We start from the raw sequence: 23,931 nt of genomic DNA, 5'->3' as shown, positions 1-23,931 counted from the left end.
TCTCAAATTCAAATTACTTCCTAATGGTAGATGACAATGCCATTGCCTGATGGAATTGTCAAAGTTGATAGTCTTTGAGGCAGATCACATTGCTCTTGACAACCATCAAGAGTTGTCTACATGGACTTTAGTGATGCCTTTAACAAGGTTCCAGGAAGGTTCAGAAGCTCGGTACTCATGGTGACAATAATGGATGTCCTTTTGAAGCAGCTGGAGACCTTTGACTGTAGTGAGAAGTTGAAGATGTTTGCAAAAACAGTCAGTTGGTTTGCACAGGTTTTAAGGATTTGACCAGGTACACCATCTTGGCTGGGACTCTTTTCGAGAATTCACCCTCCTCTAGGTTCTGTTCATGTCAGCTTTAGAAACTGGAGTAGATGGTCACCAGAGGCTGTGAGAGCTCACCCAGAAGAGATTGATCACAGTTGATACTGCCTTGTTTCACCTTTTAGGATGTAATGGCATGCATGTCCAGCCAGAGCTATCCATCATTTGTCTGAGATTTCAGCTTATCCATGCATATTCTGATAATGTCAACTAAGGTATATTTATTCAGATCTGCCGTGGAGTCCTTGACCTTTATCTAGTCTACTGACTGTATAACGACAGTCACAAAGCTAATCTCCCTCTACTAACCATCTCTGTACAATCTTACTGAAGGTTCTGTGATCTTCATTTTCAGTCTGTATGCGGGAAGGAGTACAGCCACGTCCAACTTTCCAAAGTATGGGGATTGAATGTAGAATTAGGCATCTTTGATGGTAAGGTGGCCATGATCAAGAGTGTTTGATCCTACTGTGTGGCAGGAAACAACTGGCTGTAGTTTGGGAGCACCTTCTTTAAGCTGGTGTGGTTGAAGTCTTCAGTGATGATTGAGAAGGCACTGGGAAAACATGGTATGATGTTGGTTGATCACAGCTTGTTGAACATTTCACTATTTTATGTGGAGATAAAAAAGGACACTTTTGAAAGATTATTGACCTGAAATGTTAACTTTGTGTTTGCTTTTGCAGGTGCTGCCTGATCTGAGTATTTCTATTATTTTCTGTTTTTAATTCAAATTTTCAGCTTCCACAATTTTGCTTTTGTACCTTGTGATGATTTCACTCTGAAGGAGGATGGGTACCATCTGTAGTTTTTGGGCAATTTGAAGTGCCAAGTGCTTTGAGCTGCAATTTTTCCCTGATAACCTTTTAGGGAGAGCAGTTTAAATTGTGTCATAAAAGGACAGTGTCTTTATGGTTATAGCTCTGTCACTCCTGGTAAAAGTAGAGATGACAAATCAAAAGTATCAGACAAGAAATATCCTGCACATTTAATTTCACCTCAGTATCTTTTTCATATTAAATATTCTCCTACCAAAACACTGCAGTATATTTGAATCTTTATTTGATATTGTAGGTTATCCAAAGTTGGAGGGAGTCTGAAGAAACATTCTGTTCCTAACAGCATCGGGAACATAGGCAGTAAACACAGCCACAGAAACTCCTCAAGTTTTCTAGGTACAAGTGGTCGGCCAAGGATAAGTCTACAGGCAGACAAGTTATTGGATAAAGGTTATGGTGCAGGAGGACGATATCCAACACAGGTACGATTTGGTGTTGAGGATCATGTGTAGACGTGAACATTTGCATTTTTTGCAAAATTTCTCTATATAAGCAGCTTATCAATTTTTATTTTGCCATTATAAGTTCTTTGGGTAGATGCTAGACATTACATAACATTAAAAAAATTGAAGATGGGCCACTGACAGCATTTAAGAAGTATCACACAAAGTGCTGGAGGAACTCAGCACTTCAGATAGCTTCCATGGAAAGAAATAGACAGTAGATGTTTCACATCAAGAACCCTTCATCAGGAATAGCAATGACCACCAGGCAGATGCTGAATAAAAAGGTGGGGTAAGGAATAGGGGAGGAGCACCAGCTGGTAGGTGATAAGTGAATGCAGGTGGGAGGTGAACGAAAAGGAGTTGAGAGGTTCCAGGGAGGGGGAGGTGACCAGGGAAGGATGCACTCTGATTGGAGGAAAGAAGGTTACCAGGAATTTTAATGAAGGAAAGACTGTGGATGTTGTCCACATGGACTTTAGTGATGCCTTTGACAAGGTTACAGGAAGGTTGATCAGGAAGGTTCAGAAGCTCAGTACTCCTGGTGAAGTAATAAACTGGATTTGACATTGGCTATATGGGAGAAGCTAGAGAGTGGTAGTGGAGGCTGGAGGACTGTGACTAGTGGTGTGCCTCAAGGATCAGTGCTGTTTGTCATCTATATCAATGATTTGGATCATAATATGGTAAATTGGATCAGCAAGTTTGTAGATGACACAAATATTGGAGGCATTGTGGACAGCAAGGAAGGCATTCAAAGCTTGAAGAGGAATCTAGACCACCTGAAGAAATGGGCCAAAAATGACAGTTAAATTTCATGCAGAGACATGTGAGGTGTTGCATTTTGGAAGGATAAACCAAGGTAGGACATTAAGGGTAAATGGTAGGACATTGAGGGATGCGGTAAAACCTGCAGATCTGGGATACAGATACATAATTCCCTGAAAGTACTGTCACAGGTAGATAGCAGTGTAAAGACAGTTTTTGGCATATTGGCCTTCATAAATCAAAGTATTGAGTATAGGAGTTGGGATTTGGACATTTAGACATAAGTGAGGCAGGTGGAGACCCCGATCCGGACAAAACCGAGGGGGAGGGGGAGGCGGCGGCCCCGGCCTCGGACGAGTGAGGCAGGCGGAGGCCCCGGTCCGGGCAGAAAAAAATGAGGCAGCAGCCCTGGTCCAGGCACAGGGAAAGCAGCGGCGGCCCCGGCCCTGGTCCGGGCAGAGGGTAGGCAGCGGCGGCGGCGGCCCCGATCCGGGCAAAAGCGAAGGGGAGACGGCGGCCTTGGTCGAGTGAGGCAGGCGGGGGCCCCGGTCTGGGCAGAAGCGAGGGGGAGGCGGCGGCCCCCTGGCCTTGGTCGAGTGAGGCAGCCGGAGGCCCCGGTCCGGGCAGAAGGGAGGGGCAGGCGGCGGCCCCCCGGCCTCGGTCGAGTGAGGCAGGCGGAGGCCCCGGTCTGGGCAGAAGCGAGGGGGAGGCGGTGGCCCCGGCCTTGGCAGTGGTCCGGGCTGTATGGTCCGACCTAGGAGGGGAGGCAGGCTCCTCCAACCCGTGTAAGAAACATGCATAGGAGAAGGCCACTCCGATATGAAACCTATGACCCAAGGACCTCGCTGCTACGTCCCAGCGTGCTTGGCCACGGCACACGAACCATGGGTGTAAAGGGTGGGGCCAGTACAGCGCACACTGCACTCCACCTAAAAGCTCCTTTGCGCAGGCCCGAGGATGTGTCCACATCCTCCCCCTTCACGTCCTCCCCCTCAAAAGATGCTTACAAATTCAAGCTAGCATGCTGGAACATCAGAACCATGCTAGACAAGGCTGACAGCCACCGACCTGAATGTCGGTCTGCCCTCATCGCACATGAACTCCTCAGACTTGACATCGACATAGCCGCTCTCAGTGAATTCTGCCTTGCAGATGTAGGCAGCCTCCAAGAACGCGGCGCGGGCTACACACTCTACTGGTCTTTCAAGCCTATGGAAGAGCGACGCCTATCTGGTGTGGGCTTCATGGTCAAGAACTCCATTGCCTCCAAACTCAAAAACCTCCCGACAGGCCACTCGGACCGGATCATGTCCATGCGACTCCCCCTTCAAAACAAGCGTCGCATCAACCTCATCAGTGTCTATGCTCCAACCCTCCAGGCGGAACCAGCAGAAAAGGACAAGTTCTACACTGATCTGCGCAACCTCATTCAACGCATCCCTACAGCCGACAAGGTTGTCATCCTTGGCGACTTCAACGCTCGTGTTGGCAAAGACTCAGAAACCTGGCCAGGAATCCTGGGCAAGCATGGTGTCGGCAAGTGCAACAACAACGGGCGCTTCCTGTTGGAGCTCTGCGCAGAACAGCGGCTTGTCATTACAAGCACCCTTTTTCAGCAGAGGGACAGCCTGAAGACTACCTGGATGCATCCCCGATCCAAACACTGGCACCTCCTGGACTATGTCCTGGTGCGAGAAAGAGACAAACGAGATGTGCTCCACACCAGGGTCATGCCCAGCGCGAAATGCCACACTGACCACCGGCTGGTTCGCTGCAAGCTCAACCTTCACCTCAAGCCAAAGTCCAGGAACAGTAAAGCCCCCAGAAAGAGGTTCAATGTTGGAAACCTGCAGTCAGACGAAGTGAGAGGAAACTTCCAGGCAAACCTCAAAGCAAAGCTCGACGATGCAATCCGCCTCACGGACTCGTCCCCTGAAACCCTCTGGGATCAGCTGAAGACTACCATACTGCAATCCACTGAAGAGGTACTGGGTTTCTCCTCCAGGAAAAACAAGCACTGGTTCGACGAAAACAACCAGGAAATCCAGGAGCTGCTGGCAAAGAAGCAAGCTGCCCACCAGGCTCACCTTACAAAGCCATCCTGGCCAGAGAAGAAACAAGCCTTCCGTCGCGCAAACTCCGGGAGATCCAAACTGAGTGGTGGGCTAGCCTCGCCAAACGAACCCAGCTCAGCGTGGACATTGGCGACTTCAGGGATTTTTACGAGGCTCTAAAGGCTGTGTACAGCCCCTCACCCCAAGTCCAAAGCCTGCTGCGCAGCTCAGACGGCAAAGTCCTCCTCAGTGACAAGATCTCCATCCTCAACCGATGGTCAGAACACTTCCAATCTCTTTTCAGTGCCAACTGCTCAGTCCAAGATTCCGCCCTGCTCCAGCTCCCTCAACAGCCCCTAAGGCTAGAGCTGGATGAGGTCCTCACCCGGGAAGAGACATATAAGGCAATCGAACAACTGAAAAGTGGCAAAGCTGCAGGTATAGATGGAATTCCTCCCCCAGAGGTCTGGAAGGCTGGCGGCAAAACTCTGCATGCCAAACTGGTTGAGTTTTTCAAGCTCTGCTGGGACCAAGGAAAGCTGCCTCAGGACCTTCGTGATGCCATCATCATCACCTTGTACAAAAACAAAGGCGAGAAGTTAGACTGCTCAAACTACAGGGGAATCACGCTGCTCTCCATTGCAGGCAAAATCTTTGCTAGGATTCTCCTAAATAGAATAATACCTAGTGTCGCCAAGAATGTTCTCCCAGAATCACAGTGCGGCTTTCGCGCAAACAGAGGACCTACTGACATGGTCTTTGCCCTCAGACAGCTCCAAGAAAAGTGCGGAGAACAAAGGACTCTACATCACCTTTGTTGACCTCACCAAAGACTTCGACACCATGAGCAGGAAAGGGCTTTGGCAAATACTAGAGCGCCTCGGATGCCCCCCAAAGTTCCTCAACATGGTTATCCAACTGCACGAAAACCAACAAAGTCGGGTCAGATACAGCAATGAGCTCTCTGAACCCTTCTCCATTAACAATGGCGTGAAGCAAGGCTGCGTTCTCGCACCAACCCTCTTCAATCTTCTTCAGCATGATGCTGAACCAAGCTATGAAAGACCTCAACAATGAAGACGCTGTTTACATCCGGTACTGCACGGATGGCAGTCTCTTCAATCTGAGGCGCCTGCAAGCTCACACCAAGATACAAGAGCAACTTGTCCGTTAACTAATCTTTGCAGACGATGCCGCTTTATTTGTCCATTCAGAGCCAGCCCTTCAGCGCTTGACGTCCTGTTTTGCGGAAACTGCCAAAATGTTTGGCCTGGAATTCGGCCTGAAGAAAAGTGAGGTCCTCCATCAGCCAGCTCTCCACCATGACTACCAGCCTCCCCACATCTCCATCGGGCACACAAAACTCAAAACGGTCAACCAGTTTCGGCTGCACTATTTCATCGGATGCAAGGATCGACAACGAGATAGACAACAGACTCGCCAAGGCAAATAGCGCCTTTGGAAGACTACACAAAAGAGTCTAGAAAAACAACCAACTGAAAAACCTCAAAGATTAGCGTATACAGAGCCGTTGTCATACCCACACTCCTGTTCGGCTCCAAATCATGGGTCCTCTACCGGCATCACCTACGGCACCTAGAATGCTTCCACCAGTGTTGTCTCCGCTCCATCCTCAACATTCATTGGAGCGACTTCATCCCTAACATCGAAGTACTCGAGATGGCAGAGGCCGACAGCATCGTATCCACGCTGCTGAAGATCCAACTGCGCTGGGTAGGTCACGTCTCCAGAATGGAGGACCATCGCCTTCCCAAGATCGTGTTATATGGCAAGTCTCCACTGGCCACCGAGACAGAGGTGCACCAAAGAAGAGGTACAAGGACTGCCTAAAGAAATCTCTTGGTGCCTGCCACATTGACCCCCGCCAGTGGGCTGATATCGCTTCAAACCGTGCATCTTGGCACCTCACAGTTCGGCGGGCAGCAACCTCCTTTGAAGAAGACTGCAGAGCCCACATCACTGACAAAAGACAAAGGAGGAAAAACCCAACACCCAACCCCAACCAACCAATTTTCCGCTGCAACCGTGTCTGCCTGTCCCGCATCGGACTTGTCAGCCACAAACGAGCCTGCAGCTGATGTGGACATTTACCCCTCCATAAAACTTCGTCCGCGAAGCCAAGCCAAAGAAGAAGACATATGGCACAGTAACAGTCCATTTTGGCCCATGAGTCCTTACTGCCCAACTTGCACCCCATTAACCAACACCACTGGTACATTTTTGAATGGTGGAAGGAAACTGGAGCCCATGGAGAAAACCCAAGCAGACACGGGGAGAACATACAAACTCCTTAAAGAGAGGACAGGATTCAAACCCTGGTCTTGTCCCAATCACTGGTGCTGTAAAAGCATTCTGCTAACTGCTATGCCAACTGTGCCTCCCCACAGTTATGTTAAAGTTCTGTAAGACATTGTGAGGCCAAATGTGGATATTGTGAGCAGTTTTGGACACATAACTACAGGAAAGATATCAATAAATTAAAAGAGTGCAGAATAGATTTACTAGCATGTGCTGAGTTCTCAGGAACTGAGTTACAGGGAAAGGTTAATCAGATTAGGACTTTATTCCCTGGAGCGTAGAAGTATGAGGGGGACAGATAGAGTAAATGCAAGTATACTTTTCCACTGAGAGTAGGTGAGATACAAACCAGAGGGCATGGGTTAAGAGTGAAAGGGGAAAAATTTAGGGGGAACATGAGGGAAAACATCTTCACATAGAGAATGGTGGGCAAACAATCTGCCAGTTGAAGTGGTGAATGTGGGCTCATTTTTCAAATTTAAGAAAAAATTGGATGTATATGGATGGGAGGGGCATGGAGGGCTATGGATTGAGTGCAAATCAGTGGGTCTAGGCAGAATAATAGTTTGGTACAGACTAGAATGGCTGAAGGACCTGTTTTCTGTGCTGTAATGTTTTATGATTTATGGAAGAGATTTATGATCTGTAAAATGGTGGTGCTGGCTCGACGGGCCGAAGGGCCTACTCCAGCTCCTTTTGTCTATTGTCTATAGCGGCTGGAGGAAAGAAGGTGTGTGATAGTACAGATTCTATCACCAATGTGTATATGTACGTATGTACAGATGGAAGTGTAGGATCACTGTGATTGGCTGAGAGTGTAGCCACACCTACTGGCAGGTCTTAAAGGATTGCTCCTAGCCAGACCAGGTCATTCTGGACTGGTTGACCTACTTGTGATATGCTCCAGTCTTTTAGTTAATAAAAGCCTTGGTTTGGATCAAGAAGTCTTTGGTTCTTTCAACATGCATTACAAGATGTAGATGAGAGGTAGTGAGGAATGGGGATGGGAAAGGGAAGCAGAAATGTGGCCTGAGAGATGAGGGAAAGTGGGGTGGGTGGAGCTAAAGGGGCTACTGGAAATTCAAAGTTGATATTATGCTGTTAATTTGAGACTACTGAGACTGATTAGGAGATTTTCCTCCAATTTACACATGGCCCCAACATGGTAATACACAGTGCATGGACAGACATGTCAGTGTGGAAAATGGAAGTGGAATTGAAGTAGTTGGCCACTGGGAGATGCTGGTTGTTGCAGCACACTGAGCGAAAGTGCTCAATAAGCACCTCTTCCTGAATAACGGACCTCACCAGTTTCCTGATGTAGAGGAGACCGTATTGGGAGCACTGGATACAATAAATGTCCTTGCAGATTAACAGGTGAAGTGTTGTCTCACTTGGAAAGACATCTTGGGCCTCAAATGGTGGTGAGGGGTAGGTGGTGTTGGAGGTGTAGATTATTTTGTGGTTGCAGTGATATGTGCTAGGGGTGGTGATGGGGGATTAAAAGGAAGGGATATGTGGACAAGGGAGTCATGGAGAAAATGATCTATATGGAAAGCAGATGGGGAGGGGAAGATGTCTGGTGGTGGGATCCCATGGTAGGTGACAGAAATTACGGATAAAATGTTGCATGTAGGGTGGTAAGTGAGGACAAGGAGAACCCTAACACTGTTATTGTCTGAGAAGGAGGCAGGGATGGGGCGAGGGCAGATGTACAGCAAATGGAGGAGATGTGGGTGAGGGCTGCATTGAGGCAGTGGAGGGGTAGCCATATTTACTGAAGAAGTCCTGAAATGGGGGAGAGGGAGACAGACAGACAGAAATACAAGGGAACAGAATCCTTACAGAAGACTGGTTGGAGAGGTGTAATGAAGATCACTGTGGGAGTGTATATATAAAAGATATTGCTAGATGTTCTGTTTATCGAGTTGGCAACAGAGAGATTGAAAAAAGGGAAGAAGTCTACCAATTTGAGGGCAGGGGAGAAGCTGCTGGCCTAGTTGATAAAATTAACAAACTCATCATATGGGCAGGATGCAGCGCCAATGTAGTTATAAATAAAACTTTAAAAGTTGGGAGCATTGCTTGTATAGGTTTGCCACATGTATTTTCCATTTTGCCAACAAAAAGACAAGCATAGTGGTCTCCATATGAGTACCCATGGCTACATCTTTGATTTGTAGAAAAGGAGACAAGTCGAAGCAGAAGTTATTGAGGTTGAGTACCAGTTTTGCTATGGAGGAGGGAGGTGGTGGTTGGGGACTGTATCCAAGAAGAAGTGGATAGTCTTGAGGGCTTTCCTATGGAGGATCAAAATGTACAGGGACGGGACATTCATGGTGAAAATCAGGTGGTCAGGGCCATGGAACTGAAAGTTATTAAAGGGGTGAAGAGCACATGAAGTGGGAAGGGACTGGATCAAGGGGCACAAAATGAAGTTGAGATATGATATGAATTTGGTGGGCAGCAACATGTAGAAGCCATGGGCCAATCAAGGCAGTTGAGATTGTGGATTTGGGTCGGAGGTAGAACTGGGCAGAGCAGGGTTGGGTAACAATGAGGCTATGGAAGGGAGATTTCTGGAGTTATAAAGTCAGTGAAAGTGAGGAAGACAGTCACTTATTTTTCTTGGAAGGGTCCTGTTTAAGGTGTAAGAGGAGGTGTCTGAGAGTTGCCATCTGGCCTCTGCAAGGTAGAGGTCAATACATCAGACTACAACCGCACCACTCGTCTACAGGCTTTATGGCAAGTTTGTGATTGGTGCAGAGAGAGTATAAGACGATGTGTTCTGAGGGATGAGATTAAATGGAATAGAGAAGTCAAGGTAGTTAATGTCTCTTCAGTGGTTGGAAATAAAATAATTCAGAGCAGCCAGAAGGCCAGAACTGGGTGCCCAAGAGGAGGAACAAGGCTTGAGGTGTGAGAGAGTCCTCCATAGGGAGTGGAGAATCCTCATTGAATAAGCTCAGAGCATCCTATTGATTGGAGTGAAGAATACAAAGAAGTAAATGTTGAGCCTTACATGAGATCTTTATTTTATTTGAAATGTTCATTGATTTATCACCATTGTGACTGAAGCTCAGTTATCTGGAACTTAATTAACTGATGTGTACTGGTAAATGACACATTTAGAGAAGCAACCAGGCCAATTGTGAAGCAGTGCTGAGGGGCTGGAGGAATAACATTGTGGCAGCAATAAGGGTTGCCTAGGCTAGCTTTGAGACATTGCTGAGAGAACACTGATCGGAGCACCCAGGCTGACATTGATGCCAGTCTAGTCAGTTAATGAATTCTTATTGAATATCTTACCTATCTTTTTTCAAATGACTCTAGTGTTTATACCCCCTTTCTAGATATTTGATGAAAATGGAAAAGATGTCACTCCTCGTCCTCTCATTCTCTTGGATCCTAATTTCACACAAACAAGGCAGAATAAAATTTTCTCCTCACAAGAGCTGGCATCATCTGACTATACATTTACTGGTTCAGTCTACCAGACTGCAGCGAATGTTAGTTTTGGTGGACCCTTTACCAGGTAGTTCTCTTTTTTTGCTTAAAATGCATGTTGTTGATGTTTTGGATATTGTTTCAGAATGGGTTAACTCAGTGGTTTTCAAACTGCACCGAAACTCACATTCCACCTTAAGCAATCCCTGTGCCATAGGTGCTCTGTGGTTAGTAAGGGATTGCTTAAGATGGTATGAGAGTGGAAAGAAAAAGTTTGAAAACCACTGTAATAATCGTACCTAATTGACTCGTTATGTGCTCGGTTTCATAACTCCAAAGGAAATGGGCCAATGACAATTTTTCTCACGCAAAATATTTCAGTAACAATTGGGTCTAGAACAGTGATTCTCAACCTTCCATTCCCACTCACCACCTTAAGCAATCCCTTGCCAATCTTAGAGCACTTTTGGCATGGAGATTGCTTTAGCTGGAATGTGAGCCTGGTGGTGGGGGGGGGGGGGGGGTGGGGGGGGTTTGAAAACCATTGGGTTAGTTGAATGGGTCCATGCGTATCTCTGAACACGGGTTTCACTGTGGTATTGACCTGAACTCTTCTGGCTAATAGTTTTTTTTCAGAACTCTAGTGTGTATTATATAACAGAGAGTAGTGCTTTCATAAGAAGCAAAGACAAACATTTGATCTAAAAGTCTTGGGCTGTATTTACCTGCATGTAAATGTATTGATAAAAGGATCCATGTTCTTTTTTTTTTAATCCACAGGTCTACTTTTGACAGTGCTAGTATCTCCCAATCAAGTCGTACTTTTTCAGATTCAATGGATGAGATCAGAGATGCTGGTGTTCAACGTGATGCTCCAAGTGTGCAATGTAAGATTTGTCACAATATATGATGGCTTATTTATAAGTGTAACATTTGAATACACAAGTAAATAAATAACTGGGATGTAGCAAGAAGGGCAATGTTTTGTTGCCGATATCTGATGTTACTGATTCACAAAAAATAGTTTTGGTCATGTATTACTTGATTACAGCTAAAGTGTTAACCAGATATTCTTTGACTGATCCCTGATCTAGAGAATGGGAAAGTTAAAGGGTAACATATTTAGGCAGGGAAGGAGGTATTTTGGATCCTTGCTGCACCAATACAAGTTTTCTGAAAAAGCAAGGTATTTTAACTTTTCCTTTGCTATTTTCTTAACCCACCATATCTCAGAAAACTTCACCCAGCTGTTCTCCTTATTCTTTAGAATCATAATTATAATTTATTGCCACAACATTCATATTGCAGGATCACAATACAAGCATTTCTATAATCCACGTAACAAAATAAATAAAAAGTCAAAGTAAAGCAGTGTTTGTGGTCTATTGTTCATTCAAGAATCTGATAGCAGAATGGAAGAAGCTGTCCTTGTGTCACTGACTACTTGTCTTCAAGCTCTTGTACCTTTTTCCCAATGGTAGCAGAATGAAGAGGCCATGGCCTGGATGGTGAGGGTCCTTGAGGGCTGCTTTCTTGAGACACTGCCTTGATGGAGTGAAGTCTTGTACCTGTGATGTCGCAGGCTGAGTTAACAACCCTCTGGAGTTTTTTTTCTTGACCTGAGAATTGGCATCTCCATTCCAAACAGAGATACAGCTAGCTAGAATGCTCTCCATGGTACACCTGTCAAAATTTTCGAGAGTCTTTGGTGACATACTGAATCTCCTTAAACTCCTCACAAAGTATAGCCGTTGACAAACCTTCTTCATGGTTGCATCGACATGGAGGCTCCAAGACAGATGCTCGGAGAAATTGACATCCAGGAAGTTCTTGACCCTCTCCACTGCTGAGCCCTCAATGAGGTCTGTTTCATGTTCTCCTGACTTCTTCCTGAAGTTCACAATCATCTCTTTGGTTTTGCTAACGCTGTATGCAAGGTTGTTGGTGTGACTCCTCTCAACTTGCTGTTCTAGATCTCTCCTGTATGCTTCCTCATTGCTGTTTAGTTGTTGGGCTTAAATTGATGATCTTTAGTTATAAATCTGCAGAAAAATTTTCTCTCAGAATTAAACAAATCTTTCAAATTTTTAGGTGATAATCCTGATTACTATTCTGTGCCCTTCATAAAGGTTTATGATTTTAGATGACCAAGTGCGGAGAGAGGATGTACGAGAACTACAGACAGATGATGAACTTAATAAGATTGTTGATGTGTACCTGACAGAGACTGAAACATATACCTTTCTGGATCTTCCAGTTGAAATGGTTTCAGTGGATTCAGGGGAAGCAGAAGCTGTCAAGTAAGTGTTTTTATCATATATATCATACCAAATTACTTGATTATTTTACCATTTATATAGCTCAATCAAAGTGGTCTGGCTATTGTTTAGTCTGCTGAACTACCCAGGATGTGTAAAGGATTGCATTTGTACCTGATTTTATCTGATCTCTCTTTGTATGTATTCAGTTTACCTTTGGCCAGTATAAAGTGATACCCATAGTATCCTGTTGTAATGCTAAGGATAGCTATGTTATCTTTTATCTAAGCTATCAGCAGAATTTTGCTGGTAGCCAGAATCTATTCTCTTGGTCTCCACATTCTAGAATTGCCAAAATAAGGAATAGATTGTGGGTGGGGGGGTTATGCCGGGTGAAGTCACAAGAAGCTCCACTGTATAACAAGACCCAGTTGGCTAAACTGTTAACCATCATTGCAGGTCCAATATGAAATGATATTTATTAAGTGAGACAGGAAAATATAATGCAAGATCCTCCTTTTCCTCCTCATTGATTTTATCTATAAATGAAGTTTCAAATCATTAAAGAAAAAGATGGATGACGCCCTTCTAATACATATGATTAGAACATGGCAAGAAATGAATGAATGTATAGGAAAAAAAAAGTAGGGATATCAATAAAAGCACCATTGTGTAAAAATGTGTTATTGCCTATGAACATGGCCAATAGAATATTAAATTCATGGTATGACAAAGGTATAAGATATATTAAGGAATCACAAATATGGAGAGGCCAATAGGATCTTCTTTTGTTTTCTCCAGTTTGGATCAATCTCAAGAGTAAGATGGGGACCAACATAGACCCCACCTGAAATTAGTGAAACTGAATGAATGGTTTGAATGGGGAATACATCCAAATTTATAGCAAAAATATACTATGCTCTCCAGAGCAAAAGTGCAAAACCAGGGTTTCAGAGGTCAAGGGAAAGATGGGAGTTGGACTTTGGTGTGGTGATTTTAGAATGAAGCTGGTCAGATTAGTGTAAGGATGATGTGACATCAATTATAAATGCAAGATATGGACTGATTCAGTATAATATTTTACACCAATTGTATCTTGCCCCACAAAAGTTATACAAATCAAAAGCCGAAAGTTTTAGATGTGGGACTGAGACAGGAACTTTTTTACATGCCACATGGTCATGCACAAAAGTGAGGCCATTTTGGCAATAAATCACAGAAAAATTAACCAGGATAACAGGAGTGGCCATCTTGGGCGACCCAGAATTATATCTATTAGGTAATTTCATGGAAATAAGCGACAAATTGACCAAATATCAAATCTCATTTATAAAAGTGGCACTGGTGGGAGCGAAAAAAAAATATCGTGATCACTTGGAAGTCCGATTCCCCTCTACTTATAGCACGATGAACTGTGGAAATGAACAGCTGTATACCTATAGGGAAAAAAAAATCATATAACTTAAAGAATAAATGACACTTTTGTAAAGGTCTGGCAGCCAAACCTGGACCATATAGGAGCCTAGATACAGTAATAAAAAGGAACAAAAAAATATAAAAGTAACTATCATATATATATATATAAATGTAGTTTCCCCAACTGTAGTTTATATACTTAAAATATATGTAAGCTCTGACGGTGAATGTATCTGTATGTATGGAAGGGGGGGGGGGTGGGAGGGAGGGACTAAGTTGTGTTTGTGAGAAAAAAGTTTAATATTTTCTGTATTTAAAATGTTACGATGTATACTTTTTGAAAAAAAATATTCGCAAAAAAGGTATATCTCAAGAAATTAGCCTCTATCATAAAGGACACACCACCCAGGCCATGCCTTCTTCTCACTGCTACTATCAGTAAGGAAATACTGGAGCCTGAAGACAAACACCCAACAGTACAATAACAGCTTCTTTCCCTCTGCCATCAGATTTCTGAATGGACAATGATCCATAGACACTACTTCATTTTTTTTTCTCTTCTTTTGCATTAATTATTTATTTTAAATAGGGAATTTACAGAAATTTTATTCATGGAAAAGTTTGTATCTGCAATGCACAATAATGCTGCAGCAAAACAATGTATTTTGTGACAAATGTTCAGGACAATGAACATGATCATACCTTTCAACTCTAAAAGCATTTTTATCAGGCACTTCCCTGTCAGGAAACTGGACATGTTGTATTCTTGGCCACTCTAAAGAACTTGTAACATCACCTATATCTTTTGTACTTGAATATTTGAATTAGGAGTAGGAGTATGCCACTTGGCCCTTCGAGCATGCTCCACCAATAAATAAGATCATGCCTGCTCTGACTAAAATTAAAACTCTGCATTCTTGTCCATCTGCCACAATCTTTCACCACCTTGCTTATGAGAATCTTTTTACCTCTGCCTTAAAAATATGGATAATGATGGTGAGTTCATTGTCATGTACATTGTTTGATGTATTGTACATCAATATTCTTACTTTCTGCAGCAAAACTGGAATTTCATAACAGAAAAAACTATAATAGTATACGTTAATTTGAAAAGAGATAATAAATAAATTGGGCAGCATGGTTGGTGTTGTGGTTAGAATCAGGCACTGTCTGTAAGGAGTTTGTACATTTTCTCCGTGTTTGCATGTGTTTTCCCCAGGGGCTCTGATTTCCTCCCACTGTTTGAAACACACCGGGGATTGTAGGTAAATTGGGTGGCATGGACTCATGGGCTGAAATGGCCTGTTACTGTGTTGTATGTCTAAATTTAAATTTTTAAAAATATATAGTTAATATTCACAGTAACTGTAGTGCAAGATGAAAGTCCTCTTGTGCTATCAGAGCAGTCATTGATTAGTATAACAAGGGGATGCTCAAGATCCTGATAGCTGTTGGAAAGAAACTTTTTCTTGAACCAAAAGATGCTGGTCTTCAGGCTTCTGCACCCTTTACCCAAAGGTAGCATTAAGAAGTTGTGACCAAGGTAATGGAGGTCCTTTATGATGTTGGTTGCCATCTTAAGGCAACGGCTTACAAAGATTTAATCAGTGGATGGGAGTACAGAGTCTGTGAGCGATCAGGCTAGCTATTGTACCATCTTCAGACTTTTGTGTTACTAGGCACATAAAATAGATGCAACCAGATTCAGTTAAAATGCTAATTTGCAGATACAATGTGCAGAGTCTAGTCCAGCTATTCTTAACCTTTTGTATTGGCTATGGCCCCCCTTGGGACTCTGCTCAAAGTTTTTGAGCTCCTGTTATGAGCCCAGAGGACTCTAAAACCCAGCAACAATAGATATTCACCAAGACAAATGGTTACTTAAACAAATGTTACTTATAATTATCTTTAAACATGAAAATAGAATCACACTCTAACTTGACTATATTGACTTACTTAACTTAACCCCCTTCTAATTCTAAGTGCACGTGTATGTAATGTGTGTGTAAATTCAGAAAGGTTCTTTGGTTCACATTCCAATCTCACTTCTCCATATAACCATATAACCACTTACATCACAGAACAGGCCAGTTCGGCCCTACTAGTCCATGCCGTAGCAAATCCCCACCCTCCTAATCCCACTGACCAGCACCCGGTCCATACCCCTCTAGTCCCCTCCTATCCATGTAACGATCCAGTCTTTCCTTAAATGTAACCAATGATCCCGCCTCGACCATGTCTGCCGGAAGCTCATTCCACATCCCCACCACCCTCTGCGTAAAGAAATTTCCCCTCATGTTCGCCTTATAATTTTCCCCCTTCAATCTTAAACCATGCCCTCTAGTTTGAATCTCCCCCTTTCTTAATTGAAAAAGCCTATCCACATTTACTCTGTCTGTCCCTTTTAAAATCTTAAACACCTCTATCAAGTCCCCTCTCAATCTTCTACGCTCCAGAGAAAAAAGCCCCAGTCTGCACAAACTTTCCCTGTAACTCAGACCCTGAAATCCTGTCAACATTCTTGTGAACTTTCTCTACACTCTCTCTATTTTGTTTATATCTTTCCTTTAATTTGGTGACCAAAACTGTACACAGTACTCCAAATTTGGCCTCACCAGTGCCTTGTACAATTTCATCATAACCTCCCTACTCTTGAATTCAATACTCCGATTTATGAAGGCCAACATTCCAAATGCCTTCTTCACCACACCATCTACCTGAGTATCAGCCTTGAGGGTACTATTTACCATAACTCCTAAATCCCTTTGTTGCTCTGCACTCCTCAATTGTCTACCATTCAATGTATATGACCTATTTAAATTTGCCTTTCCAAAATGTAGCATCTCACATTTATCTGTATTAAATTCCATCAGCCATTTCTCAGCCCACACCTCCAGCCCTCCTAAATCACCTTTTAATCTACGGTAATCTACCTCACTGTCCACAACACCACCAATCTTTTGTGTCATCCGCAAACTTGCTTATCCAATTCTCCACCCCTACATCCAGATCGTTAATATATATAACAAATAATAGTGGACCCAGGACCGAACCCTGAGGAACTCTACTAGTCACCGGCCTCCAATTGGACAAACAATTTTCTACCACTACTCTCTGACACCTCCCATCCAACCACTGCTGAATCCATTTCACTGCCTCTTTATTTATACCTAATGCCTCCACCTTTTTTCCTAACCTCCTGTGGGGAACTTTGTCAAAAGCTTTACTAAAGTCCAAATAGACAACATCCACAGCTTTCCCTTCATCAACCTTTTTTGTAACCCCCTCGAAGAACTCAATCAGGTTTGTAAAGCATGATCTGCCCCTGACAAAACCATGATGATTACTCCCTATCAATCCCTGTACCTCCAAAAATTTGTAAATAGCATCCCTCAGAACACTTTCCATCAACTTGCCCACCACAGACGTCAGACTTACAGGCCTATAATTCCCAGGTTTGCATTTGGACCCTTTCTTAAACAGAGGAACCACATGCGCCACCCTCCAATCCTTTGGCACCACCCCCGTGGCCAGTGACATCATAAATATCTCTGTTAATGGCCCCACTAACTGTCCACTAGCCTCCCTGAGTGTCCTAGGGAATATTTTGTCCGGTCCGGGAGATTTATCCACCTTTATCTTTTTTAACACAGCCATCACTACCTCCTCGGTTATCCTTCATGACCTCCCCACTATTTTTCTTTACTTCAACTGGTTCAACATTTTTTTCCCTAGTGAATACCGAGGCAAAGAAATCATTCAAAATTTCCCCCATTTCCTCAGACTTCTCACTCATCCTACCCTCACTATCTACAAGGGGTCCAATTTTATCTCTCACTAATCTTTTACTTTTAATGTACTTATAGAAACCCTTTGGATTTATTTTTACTCTGTCAGCCAAAGCCTCTTCATGCCTTTTTTTGGCCTTTCTAATTCTTTCTTAAGATTCCTTCTACACTCCTTGTAGTACTCCTTCAACTTCTCAGCTCCCTGCTCCTTATACCTCTTGTACACCTCCCTTTTTCTCCAATATTCCTCGAAAACCAAGCCTCCCTATGACTTCCAGCCTTTCCTTTGATCCACACTGGGACATAATTACTCTGTACCCTCAAAATTTCTTTTTTGAATATCCTCCATTTTTCATTAACATCCTTACCTGAAAATATCCTGTCCCACTTAATACTCCCCAAATCCCTTCTTATTCCTTCGAAATTTGCTTTTTTCCAATCCAGAACCTCAACTTTAGGCCTCTCCTTGCTCTTCCCTAAAACTACCCTCCAAGTTCACTGGTTGCAGGCAATTCTTATACTGTGCACAGAATTTAACATTTATAAAGTTCACTAGGCTTTTGTGCTTGAAAGATAAACGGTTACCACTCAGGAAGGTTCTTGACGGTTTTCAGAGAGAGATTTGTTGTTCCTTTTTAATCAGCCACTTCAGTGTCTTGTTGACCAAACTTGCCCCTTCAGGGTTCTCCAGATGATAACCTCTTTCTTTCAGGTCACCACAGAGTTCCTTTTTGTTTCCCTTATTCCAAGTGAAACATTAGACATCCAGTCCTCCTCTTGCATGAACCACAAGGGCTTTGACCAGGCCGTCTTAAAAATAGGCTTTTCATAAGCTTGCCAGGTTGTCCTGTTCCAGTCCCAGCTACTTCTGCTGGCAATAACACTGTACTAGTGATCTCTGTATCTTTCTCTCAGAGAGAAAGCCTGTTTGACTCTCTCTACTTGCAAAACCAGATGACCCTCTTACAACAGCAAGCTCTCTTCCAGATAGCAGCGGCTCTGACATGCTCTTTCTTCTGTTGCCTTTTGTAAACAACAATCCATTAGTGAAGTCACTTGAGCACTCTTCAAAGCTCTTGCAAAAGCTGTGACGCCCCGATATGTCTAGCATTAACAGAGTTCAAGTATTTCAAATAAGATCTGTTTTAGTGTTTGACCTACTCTTTAAAAAAAAAAAACCTTCCCCAATTTATCTCCCTAAAATATATCTATATACTCGGTCATACTCCCTTCTTTGTGAAGAAATCAAGTTTAATTGGCTTCTTCAGTACTTCTTTCCTACTGATTGCATATTTTTTTATGATTTCTGTCTGTAGCTTCTCTTAAATATGCTGAAGTTCCCAAGGGGCCCATATAGCCCCCATTGAGAATGATCCCAATGTAAAAATTTGTAAAGCACTTGTTATTTCAGGTTCAGTATTACCGCCAGTGGGCTGATAACGCCTCAAACCGTGCATCTTGGCGCCTCACAGTTTGGCGGGCAGCAACCTCCTTTGAAGAAGACCGCAGAGCCCACCTCACTGACAAAAGGCAAAGGAGGAAAAACCCAACACCCAACCCCAACCAACCAATTTTCCCCTGCAACTGCTGCAACCGTGTCTGCCTGTCCCGCATCGGACTTGTCAGCCACAAACGAGCCTGCAGCTGACGTGGACTTTTTACCCCCTCCATAAATCTTCGTCCGCGAAGCCAAGCCAAAGATTATTAGAAGAGCAACTGAAATTTTGTACAATTTTTAAATTAGAATAGATGTATAAATTAAAAGATCTGGAAAAGAGCTTGAATCAAATTAAATCTGGCATTATTTCATTCTTACAAATAATTTGATTACAATTTGCAGGGTAAACTACATTTTTTAATTGTGGCATATTCTGGAACTGTTGTGTCAGTAATGATCAAGTCCAATGATTACATTTAAAGTTACAGGATAGTTACCAGTTTGGTAAGTTGGAACAACTGGCTGTGCCCCTTCAGTCTTTATAGAAATAGAACTTAAAAAGCAGGGCTAGAGAGATCGGGACAGCAAGAAGATGGTTGCAAGTAACTGAAGAATGGTTTCAGGACTGCCTCGAATCAATAGATTAGGCAGTGTTCAAGACTCAGCTGAAGATCTGAATAATTACACCATGGCCATTGCAGACTTTCTCAAAACAGCTGTGAATGATTGTGTCTCCAATCAGAATCCCTGAATATACAATGAAATCCAGAAACTGCTGAGAGCCAGATCACAGACATTTAATTCTGAATATCCAGAATATTACACAAGAACCAGGCATGACCTATAAAAAGGTATCTCCCCAATGAACTGGATATTCCGGATGAAAATGGAACATCTGACAAATGTGGCAAGGTCTAAATGACTTAACCTGCTACAAAGTTAAATCTGGTGCAGTAGGAGACAGCAAAGCTTCACCCTCAGATGAAAACATTTCCTTCTACATTCGATTTGACTATCAGAACAAAGAAGAACCACTAGCACTCCCATGTCCCCTGACAATCCTCTACTGTAAGTATCTGAGGAAGATGTGCAGGGTGCCTTCAGGAGAGTGAATCCAAGGAAAGTGTCTAGTTTGGAGTACCTGTACTGAGTACTGAACAACCTGCTAATTTATTCACGATATCTTCAACATCTCACTCCAGCTGTGTGTGGTAAACATCTGTTGCAAATTGGTGTGCTGGATGGTGTGAATCCTTGATTTTGGGCACCAATTGGTGCCCAAAAAGAATGTGTTGAAGCATATCAGCTCCCGTCTAAGTGTCAATTATGGATCATTCCAATTTGCCTAATGGGGCAACAGATCTATGGTGGATTCCATCTTACTCACTCTACACAAAGCCCTGGAACACTCGAACAGCAAAGATGTATACATTAGGATGCTCTTTATTCACTAGAGTTTGGCATTCAACACCATCATCTCTTCAAAACTGATTAGTAAACTCCAAGACCTGGGTCTCAATACCCCACTATGTAATTGGATCCTGGATTTCCTTACCTCCAGACCCCAATCAGTGAAGATTGGTAAGAACATCTCCTTCACAATCTCTATCAGTACTGAAGTACCACAGGGCTGAGTACCTAGCCCCCTGCTCCACTCACTTTACATCTTTAACTGTGTGGCTTAGTGTGACAGCAACACCATCTACATGTTGGCTGATGACATAACAGGAATAGATTGTATACAAAGGGGTTATGAATCAGCATACAAGAAGGAGATTGAAAACTTGGCTCATACCAACAACAACCACATTCAATGTCACCAAAACCAAGGAATTGATTGTGGACTTGAGGAGGGGAAAGCCAGAGGTGTACGATCCAGTGATCATTGGGGGATCAGAGGTAGAGAAAGTGAGCAAATTTAAATTCCTGAGAGTCTCTATCTCGGAGGACCTTTCCTGGACCCAGCATACTAGGGAAGAAAACACATCAGCGGCTCTACTTCCTCAGGACTTTGCAGAGGTTTGGTATGATATCAAAAACCTTTCAAACTTCTGCAGGTCTATAGTGGAAAGTGTGCTGACTGTTGTGGGGCACCAATACCTCTGAGTGGAAGCCCTGCAAAAGAGCATGGACGCAACCCAGGACATCACAGGCAAAAACCTTCACACTATCGAGAGCATCTACAGAGAATGCTGCCATTAGAGAGCAGCATCACTCATCAAGGATTCACACCATCCAGCACACTCTCTGTTCTTGATGCTACCATCAGGAAAGAGGTATAGGATCCATATGACTCATACCACCTTACTTTTGCACTTTATTGATTTTTTTCTCTCTCTATTGCACAGTCAGATTGATTACATGTATATATCTTCATGAGTACAGTTTTTTTTGCACTACCAATAAGTGATAATTCTGCTTCACCTGCAGGAAAGAATCTCAGTGATATCATGTATGTATTCAGGCAATCAAACTGAACTTCGAACTTTAAAATTGTAGTTAATGCTTAACTTTGCTTCTGTTCTCATTTCCTCTACTCATTAGTAACATGGGTTATTGCAATTTTTTTTTAATTTCAAGGAAAAGAAATGTGCTATATATTGAACACTGCAAAGAGCGGTTTGGCAATGATCGTTACATTGAAAGGATGGCACAGACATTTACTGGAGCACGAAAATCCAAAGAGATTCAGTGTGACAAAATTAATACAAAAGAACAAGGTAAATAATCGACCATAGAATTTGGAAAAGAACAGGCCCTACAGCCACTATGTCAGTACTGACCGTGATGCCAATTGTGTATGGTCTTTTTTTCTTTTCATTAAACAGACTCAACAGAAACTGTAGAAGTTGATGTCAATGCAGGTGATTGGAGGATGCTCAGATGGATAATGAGGTGTTCCTCCTCCAGCTTGTGGGCAGCCTCATTTGGCAGTGCACGAGACCATGGACAGACACGTCACTTGGAAATATAAAAGGGAATTGAAATGGGTTGCCTCTGGGAGATTGCACCATTGCACTGGACATAGTGAAGAACAGTTTGTGTTGGGCCCCTCCCCCTTTTTCTCTATACCAATGTACTCTTTCCTCAGCTCTGCCTCTCTCTCCCCATTCCTCTGTCCTCCTTTTCTCCATCTCTGCATTCACACTGGTACTGCCTCCCTCCTGATCAATTCTCAGCTTTTCTCTCCTGTCCTCCTATTCATGGCCTCTTGCATGTTGACCAGTGCTCCCCCTCTGCCCTTTCTTTCCTCTTCCCCCTGTCATTTTAGTCAGGTGCCTGTCTGCTTTTGGTTGATCTCTTGATGAAGGGCCAAAGCCCAAAACATTGGTTATATACAGTGCCCTCTATCATGTTTGGGACAAGGACAATTTTTCCCTTTATTTGCCCCTGTGCTCCACTGTTTTAAATTTGTAATCAAATAATTCACATGTGATTAAAGTGTACATTCCAGATTTTATTCAAGGTTATTTGTATATATTTTGGTTTGACCATGTAGAAATTACAGCACATTTTATACATAATCCCCCATTTCAAGGTGTAAAGATTAAAACGTGTTTTTGATTCTTAGTTAATTTTGTGCCTGTCTCTTTAAGAGAACTATTGTTCGTAGTGTTACCATAGTGACTATGATGTAATATCCGTGCAGGCTAACTTATCCTACAAGATGTGAAGGAAGCGCAAGCATGAGAAATTTTTCTTTAAATTTGTATCTCTATACATCTTTGTGTTTTTATAGTAGACTAATTATTGCTTTTGTTATGACAACTTTTGAGTAATTAGAGTCTAAAGGACTAACTTTATACAGTAAATGCTTTGTTATTCACTGTTATGAAAGTCATGTGGCAAAGCTATTCAAAATGTTGATCTGTTCTATCAAGAAATTAAAACTACATAAAGTAACAGCCACAGAGTTTCATTTATTGGATTAAAGAGATCGAAATTTGGAATATCACAGCTCACGCTTAGGAAGATGATACTTTGAAATTAGGATATATTAGAATAAGGAGGGTGTTGTCTATATTTTGATTCAAAGAAAAATTTAATTGTGCACTTTGTTCGGAAGAAAGGATTGTAAAATTTGTCTAAAAGTATTAGCAAGTTAATTTAAAACCAAGAGACATCCACACTGTAACAATAGAATATTCCAGAAGTATGTGAACCTTTCTGTGAAATGGGCAGTTTGAAATTGAGCCAGAAGCTGGCTAGTCAGCTTGCGTCCTTGAAAAAGATAAGCCACAGCTCCAGTAGCAGAATTGCCAGGAAGTCCAGAAAATGTTCCTGCAAACATAAACATTAAGACCCACAGAGACAATTGAGCCAGCAGCAACTCTCTTAAAGGGAAAGATATAAAATTTGTTTACAATTTCAGCAGGAACCAGGAGAAGCCAGGTTGCAGTGTGAAGAAAGTAAGATCGATAAGAAGAAGTCTCATTTGGCTAAATACCTCGAGCAAACAGATCCTCTCAAAGAACTGTTTGATCGTGGTTGAGCCAGCAAGGTAGACCAACAATGCTTGGTAGGAGGTTGGAACCAGTTGCCAAAGAAGAAGTAGCTTCAACTAGCAGGCAAGAAGACTCTGTCAAGGCACTTCAGGCCTCATTAACTGGCTAAAAGTTAGTGGAACTGGAACTGATGAAAGTATGTTGCAACGTCCCATTGGTGCTGTACCAAGCGAAATGCATAGGATAGAGACTCAATCAGCTGCTCAAACCAAGGCCTGGGCAAGGGGGCAGGAGTGACCCCAGGATATGCTTGTGTCTGGTATTGTGGGCTGCTTTCTAAATCCAGCACTGGGAGGGGTGAAGGTTGCACGAGATTAGAGTACCCTAGT

General features: G+C 42.9%; 1 protein-coding gene across 3 annotated transcripts in view; it reads left to right on the top strand.

Moving 5' to 3' along the window:
- dnai4 (dynein axonemal intermediate chain 4) overlaps window positions 1–23,931 on the top strand; it is a 190,416-nt gene that overhangs the window by 24,177 nt on the left and 142,308 nt on the right. For all 3 annotated transcript variants that reach the window (XM_069938375.1, XM_069938374.1, XM_069938376.1), the window contains 5 exons: window positions 1,402–1,588; window positions 10,104–10,285; window positions 10,978–11,084; window positions 12,341–12,497; window positions 21,678–21,817. In XM_069938375.1, coding sequence (XP_069794476.1) covers window positions 1,402–1,588; window positions 10,104–10,285; window positions 10,978–11,084; window positions 12,341–12,497; window positions 21,678–21,817 — 773 coding nt within the window. The remainder of the gene's footprint in view (window positions 1–1,401; window positions 1,589–10,103; window positions 10,286–10,977; window positions 11,085–12,340; window positions 12,498–21,677; window positions 21,818–23,931) is intronic.

This window comes from Narcine bancroftii, chromosome 5, assembly GCF_036971445.1.
Source record: "Narcine bancroftii isolate sNarBan1 chromosome 5, sNarBan1.hap1, whole genome shotgun sequence".
Classification (NCBI taxonomy): domain Eukaryota; kingdom Metazoa; phylum Chordata; class Chondrichthyes; order Torpediniformes; family Narcinidae; genus Narcine; species Narcine bancroftii.
The sequence above is the reverse complement of the archived record's forward strand: the minus strand, read 5'-3'. Positions and strand labels throughout refer to the sequence as shown.